The sequence below is a fragment of the Eubalaena glacialis genome, chromosome 2 (genome assembly GCF_028564815.1).
Source record: "Eubalaena glacialis isolate mEubGla1 chromosome 2, mEubGla1.1.hap2.+ XY, whole genome shotgun sequence".
Classification (NCBI taxonomy): Eukaryota; Metazoa; Chordata; class Mammalia; order Artiodactyla; family Balaenidae; genus Eubalaena; species Eubalaena glacialis.
Window position 1 is genome coordinate 159579340 of NC_083717.1, and position 7657 is coordinate 159586996.

General features: G+C 37.4%; 1 protein-coding gene across 3 annotated transcripts in view; it reads left to right on the forward strand.

Moving 5' to 3' along the window:
- FUT8 (fucosyltransferase 8) overlaps nucleotides 1-6301 on the forward strand; it is a 318044-nt gene extending 311743 nt beyond the window's left edge. For all 3 annotated transcript variants that reach the window (XM_061182670.1, XM_061182669.1, XM_061182671.1), the window contains one exon: nucleotides 5303-6301. In XM_061182670.1, coding sequence (XP_061038653.1) covers nucleotides 5303-5620 — 318 coding nt within the window. In that variant the 3' untranslated portion in view covers nucleotides 5621-6301. The remainder of the gene's footprint in view (nucleotides 1-5302) is intronic.
- Nucleotides 6302-7657: the final 1356 nt, after the last annotated feature.

A 7657-nucleotide genomic window follows, 5' to 3' on the forward strand; every position in this document is an offset into this window, starting at 1 on the left:
TTTTCCCCCCTCCTTGTAAAAATGGTAATAACAATAATACCTACTGCATAAAGTTTTTGTGAGGATTAAAGAGTTATTATATGTAAAGCACTGAGAATAGTACTCAGCAATATGTTAAATGCAATGTTAGCTGCTATTATTATTTATAAAGGAATAGGTATAGGTATATCTTTGCCTGTTAGACTCTACAGTATTTATTTTAACAGCTTTTTTTCACATGGCCCCATTTCAGACTGTATGATCTCACGTTTTAGAAGGAGCATGAAATATGCTGTTCAAGGACTCCATTACCTCTGCTTATGGTCATGGGTGATGCTTAGGTTCCACATAGTCATTGTGTGCATTGGATGTGTGTAACAATTCTTCATAAAGAATAATAACCAGTAACATTCGGCATATTAATTCCTGTGCCAAGGTACCACCTTAACTCTATTTTATGTAGCTTATTGAAAGAGAGTGTCACCATATAATATGAATTTTCAGAAACAAAAGCTCTTCATTCCCAAAGGGTGAGTGATAAGTAATAGTATTTGCTTTAGCAAATGCAGGTAAACTTGTGTATGTTTTGACTTTAGGGAAATTAATCTGCAGACTTTCCTGCAGAAAACAGAAGACTAAAGTCTTACATCCAGAAGGGTGATAAGAGAATAAAACAATGAGAACCAAATCTCAGCCCAGAATAAAACATGGACAACCAACTTTCAAACTTTGCTTGACGATAATCTCATTTCAAGAGATGGTTAGAAGGGATGAAAGTTTAGTATCTTCTTCATAATGTTTTGACAATCCTGAAGTTTCAGTCATGTAAACTTTCTGTCTCCTGTATACTACCCTTTGAGGAGTTTTATGCTATATGACAATAGTGAGAAAGAGTTTATCTGTTGACCACGTGCTATTGTAGACAATACTGGAAGAATGAAATGTATTGTTAGAAGGAAATTGCAAGGCCTGATTGATGTTTGAGAAACTGTAGGCACAAATGTCATGGCACCTTAAACAGGATTCTTTATAACGTTTTGGACCCAGTCTTCTCAGTCTTAGGGCTTCTAATCATTCTTGGTTTTATATCCACAAGTGAGGTCTGGGAATTCTCTCTCCTTAAGTGAAAAGTTTTTAAAAGCCAAGAATATGACTCTCCTCTCTAATTTTGTTTACTATTGTTGCGCTCAGTTTTCTGAATTCCTTCATCAGAGCTGTTTCTCATAGCCAAGTTTGTCCTAAAAGCCTCATAAATTGAAGAAAACAATCTTCAGGATTTAGTCTGAAAATTAGAGGCAATATTAACACTTTTCAACAGCATCAAGTAAGTTTTGAAAGCTATGCAGTGCATCGCATTCCAAACTATTCTACCAAATACTCTAATCTTGTTCTGTGTTACTGGAAGTTGCCTATGCCCTAAGCATCTACTATGTCATTTAAGTTACTTTCATATTTAATGAAACCATCTAAAATCTGAAGCAAAGGAATTGGAGTTCCAATTCCAGCAGTTGACAGCTCACTCAGTTGTAGATGGGTAAAATATCAGAAAGGTTTTCTTTTTTAAAATATTGTTTATCAAGTTTTAGAATCAGGTTTTGTAACTCTGGAATCTGATTTACAAAAATGGTTTGTAGATGTCCACTTTAAAGACTATGGGTAATCAACATTTTTTAAGGAACAGTCATCATTGTTCAGTAGTTTCTCAATCATTAAAATCACCATAGGACAAAATTTCTTTTTTTTCCCCCGAGACGCTTCCCTTTGTGGCACTTAATATGACATTCTCCTGGCATTCTCTGTTGTTTCATTCCAAATCCACACACAACACAACTGGCCTCATCACGTTTTGAATCAGATTTTGGAAAGCCCAGAGGGAGAAACCAGATACTACATTCATCTTATTCTAGACAGATGACTCTCGATAGGAATTTCCACTGAGGTATGGTTCATGAAACGACAGTGGATACTGTTCTCTCATTGAATAGCAAAGCAAAGCAGTTTACAGTAAAAGTGCACAGATATCCCAGCCTCACGCAGTGAGACAAGAGCCCACTTCCAACTTCTCACACTAGGAGATCCTTCTGGCCCTGTCAATTTTGACAAAAAACCAAGATCCCATCTGCTCTGAGAAAGCTTTGGAGGCTCATGCAAAGCTCAGCTGGTTGTTACTCAGGGATAAAATTCAAACTAATGGAACTTCCTCCGCTTTTCAATTTTTTTTTTTTTTAAATACAGTCATATCTATGTTTTAACCTTTGGCAGGATTTTTGCTCTTACTCATTACTGTGTGCTTAGTAGTGTTCTAAAAATGATATAGTGCCACATCAACAGCAAATGAAATAAAACATATGTGTGGCCAGGCACTGCTTTGCAAACCATAGACTACCCCTCTCAATCATGCTACCTGTCAGGTATCAAACCTGAGTATTGACATCAACTGAAAGACCTCATTTACCTGTCACGTGATTTGGATTTGTTAAGCCCAGAGAGGAAGCCTAGGGTGATTAAATGCAAACGTTGACACTATAGTAATCTTTCTAGTCCTTTGCAGTAAATTGCCCCATGGTTAATATAGAGAAAAAATTTTAATTACTCAGAATGTTATATATGGATCTTAAGGATTAAATATCACCAGTGGACTTGCATCTCCACTGCTGGACTGGTATTGTGCATGGAGCAGTATTCATATAGAAGGTACTTACTGAGCAGCTACTCTGTGGTAGGCATTGTTCTAGGTACTTATCCTTACAATCTAAGGCAGTTCAGTGTATGGTGTAGAGACAGAGAGTTCTAATTACATTTCTGTCATTTACTAGCTCCTTTATTCATTTTTTATTTTTTGGAAATTAATCTTTCTTTGGCATAGTTTCTTCAGCTGTAAAATATAAATAATAACAGTAACCAACTCATAGGGTGGTTGTGAGAGTTAAAGGAGTTGAGAGGAAGCATGTGTGCAAGCGCAGCTATTAGAATGGTGCTCAGTAAGCTCAGCTGCTCTCATTATTGCCATTATTATGAGAAGGAGAAAGGGTCTTACATTGGTCCACTCTGTGTCTGAAAGTTCTACCATTCGTAATTTCTTTGGCTTAAGAAAGTACATGTGTTATCCAGTGGCCTAATACATCAACAACTATTGATACCAAAACATAAACTGATTATTAGGATTACCCCAAAAGAAAGCACGTCCCTAAGGGTGTGGGACTGAGGGCAGTGTTGTTTTTATGAGAGTGAGAAGTTTATTAGTGAAAGGAGGAAACACATTAGGGTTCATTGCCACGGTGGGCATTGTGGTCATCCGAAAGACAGTACAAGGTCTTGCATCCCTGGCTAGGGATAATTGAAAAGTGGGTGGAGGGGCCCTGAATATAAGACTCTCAGGTTTTCCCAAGGCCAGCCTTGGCCTTAAGTTATATCTTTCTGCTATTAAAATGTGAACATGGAGAATAGGATCTGCAAGAAAAAATATGCTTAGCAGTTAACAAGCATACACAGACTGCCTGGGTTCAAAACCTGAATATGCCACTTAATAGTAGTGTAACCTTGAGCATATTCCTTAACTGACCTTTGACATCCATAAAACGAGCATGATAAAATTTTATGGGGCTACTGACAATTAAATTAGACCTAGAAACAATGTCTGACAGAAAAAACTCAGTAAATATTAGCCTCTATCATTGTTATGGTACTTTGCTATTATTGGAGCTGCTTTGTTTTAATTATTTAGTTTCTTTCCAAAGGCTTAACTTGATTTTGCTTGTGCTGTGTGGGCCTTTGGCTGAATTTGAAGTTCAAGTTCCAAATCTTTTTTAGCCTCATTTTGTTATAGTTTCAGTATTCTACCAGTGATCTCAATCGTACCAATATAAAATTAGTTTGTTGATGAAGTAGCAAATTTGAAAGCAAAGTTATTTTCTTGGTTCCATGTCTAGTTGAACTTCTACCACTAGAATTTGGGCAGATCTCCTTGTATTTTAGTCCCTATCTGCAAAATTAAAAATACTATCTAAACTTAGTTTCATTTACAAATTACATATAGCATGTGAAAACTGCCCCTCGGGTTCCTAAAATTCAGACTTTTTAAGGAGTTAAGTTGATGATTAACCTAATCAGATTCCATTTGCTCATAACATTTAAGAATTCAGTTTTTGATATCATGAATGCCAAAATTTTAAAGAACTGCTGGGTAATCCTAAATTGCTCCACTGAGCAGATTAACAATTACTATTAGTATCATTTTAAATATGTGCAAAAGTATTGGTGTAGGGACAATAAAACTTCATTAACGGAGGTAACTACAACTGGAGATGTAGGAAAATTTGACCTGAGTTGAGTCCTGTGTTCACAGTGTATAATGGAAGAATTTTCTAAGCAAAATGATAATATTCTCTCTTTGGTCTTCACCTATTCTTAGAAAAGTTTCTGAAACCCATTTACTCTATAATGAATATATTTGTTAATTGCTTAAAATGTTATACCTCCATTAAGATAGTTATAGTTTAACTATCACCAAGTATGAAGCTCAAGGAATGAAGCTCAGATTGTGGAATTCCAGCCGCCATCCAGTGGGAATGGTAGGTATTTTTTGGACAGAGGAATCTTTTAAGTAGCCTTAAGTGCATCAGGTAGATGCCTCGTCCCCAAAGGCTAGTTCATCTTATTTCAGTCTAGATGCTACTGTCTACACATCACACACATCACACTTTAGAACAGAAGTGGCAGACATATTTTAGCTCATTTTGGCAATAGTTGATTGTCAGTAATTACATGAATTTCGGTTGAGAAGAGTTCTGAGACCAAGTCCAAATTAGCAGAAAAGAGTATGTGATTTATTAACACTGAATGAAGGAAAGGGAGCAGCAGCATTTGTGTAAAGTATTTATAATCCTGATTCTAATCCTGAACCTTGAATTCACCAAGGGCATAGACTGTGTCTTACTCATTATTGTACCACTAGTGCCCAACATGGAACATTCTGTGGCTCTTAATAAATTTTTATTAAAATTAAAATTTTATATTTTAATAAATATGAATTCATATTCATAAAATGCTTTGCACTATATATACACATACTTTTTTCCTCTGAGAGATCTTAATTGTAATTATCTTTTATGTTAAAAAAAAAAGATACAAGCACAGAAATGAAGAATGACTTGTACCATCATCTGAGAGCAAATGGACTGAAAACCTATGACTAGAATCCACTGCTTCTCATTCTCTCAATCCTGGTCCTAGTCTAGTCCTAGTCTCTTTGGCCAAGAGCTTTCGGATTGCTATGAAGGAGATCTTACACATGCTAACCAATTTTTTTTCATACTTTCCCAAGGTCTGTCGAGTTGCTTATGAAATCATGCAAACACTGCATCCCGATGCCTCTGCAAACTTCCATTCTTTGGATGACATCTACTATTTTGGAGGCCAAAATGCCCACAACCAGATTGCCATTTATCCTCACCAACCTCGAACTGCAGATGAAATCCCCATGGAACCTGGAGATATCATTGGTGTGGCTGGAAATCATTGGGATGGCTATTCTAAAGGTGTCAATAGAAAACTGGGAAGGACGGGCCTATATCCCTCCTACAAAGTTCGAGAGAAGATAGAAACAGTCAAGTACCCCACATATCCTGAGGCTGAGAAATAAAGCTTAGATGGACGAGAAAGACAACCAAACTCAGTTCAAACCGTTTGAGCCAAACAGTAGATGAAGAATGCCCCAACCTAACAACTCATGGTTAAATGAGTCAACACCCTCGTCGCCAGGAGCAGCTGGGATCTGACAGATGCTTCATTGGTGGAATTCCTCTTTAACAAGGGCTACCGTGCCCTCAAAACCATGCACAGTCCGATAATGTACTCACGTATAACATACAAACAGGTTGTTTTCTACTTTACCCGTTCTTTCAAGATTATGTCCCCATGAAACAAACACTGCCACATTGTGTAATTTAAGTGACACAGACATTTTGTGTGAGACTTCAAACATGGTGCCTATATCTGAGAGACCTATGTGACCTAATGAGATGACTCAAATAGCTCCCTCCTGTGGGGAGCTTGATTCTTAGCCAGTGGTGGTATTGTAACCACTGAATTTACTCCAATCAACAGATTCAGAATGAGAATGGATGTTTTTGTCTGGAATTTTTTTTTGAGTAATTGTACCAGTTCATCCACCTCATCATTAATAAGTGAAGGATACAACAGAAAATAAAATATTCATACTCCATTAGGAACTTTTGTAAAACAATACCATGAACAGATTCTTTAGTACTCAATGTTTCCAGACATTCTCTTTGATAACAAAAAATAAATTTTAAAAACAGGAGTTTTGTAAAGTTTCTAGAATTTTATATCATTAGATGATGATGTGGCCAGCTTTATAGTGGAAAATGTTGATAAAAAGAAGAGTTTTATAGTTCTGCTGATTTACTTTTTCTTTTTTTTTTTCTGTTTCAGATTGAGTGGCTTAGCTCAGAGAGTCATTGGTCCATTTTAACACTGAAAACTGAGTTTAGTTGGTGCACATTACAGAGTTGCTCAGAACAATCTTAGGGAAATTTTATTTTATTATTTTGGACATTGTTTATTTGATTTAATTGAATCAAATAGTCATACTCCTCACTGCCAGAGGAACTATCCCCTCCACTTCCAAGCTAACAATTTCAGGCTTGTTCTTTCTTCTTGTGGCTATTGTCACTTTTTGTGAGTTGAGACCTGTTGTTTTATCCAGGAAATGATTTGTGCCCTTTCCTATCCTGTCCTGCTTTTGAGAGTACCAGGAATCTGTGGGGTTGGGAAGCTGGCTCTGTTTCCTTTTTTTTTTTTAATTAATTAATTAATTTATTTATTTATTTACGTTTGGCAGCATTGGGTCTTCATTGCTGCGCGCTGGCTGTCTCTATTTGTGGCGAGCGGGGGCTACTCTTTGTTGCGGTACACAGGCTTCTCATTGCGGTGGCTTCTCTTGTTGCGGAGCACAGGCTCCAGGTGCGCGGGCTTCAGTAGTTGTGGCTCGAGGGCTCTAGAGCGCAGGCTCAGTAGTTGTGGTGCACGGGCTTAGTTGCTTCCTGGTATGTGGGATCTTACTGGACCAGGGCTCGAACCCATGTCCCCTGCACTGGCAGGTGGATTCTTAACCACTGCGCCATGAGGGAGGTCCCTGGCTCTGTTTCTGAAGTATGCATCTCATACTACATAGAGTTTGGTGAACAAAGGAGAGAGGAACCAGTATGAGACCCAAAATGGACTTGGGATTAACTCTTCCAAATACTTCCTTTTAGTAATTCCACATCAGAATCACTTTGGAAGACAAGATTTTGATGCTGTCTCTGCTTTCTCTCTGAACATCACTTTTCTCCTTATAAGAACACTTCCTCTTTTCTGTAGCCTGCCTCTTTTAGATGCCTGGTAGGAATATTTCATAGCATTGTTTTACCTTCTGAAAGAAAAATTTGATCCATGTAGGAACCAGTAGCAGGCCTGGTATTAAATATCAGGAATCCTAGACAGAAAAGCCCTGTCCTTCACATCATCTCTAAATGAAAATACCTGTATGTGAAATATCCCCACCAAACTTCCCTATATTCTTTCTACCTCTCCATTCAGGTCTCCCAGAACTAACCATCTAGTGTCAGTAAGTAATTTTCAATTTAGTTTTGGTACAAATAAGTCGTTTGAAACA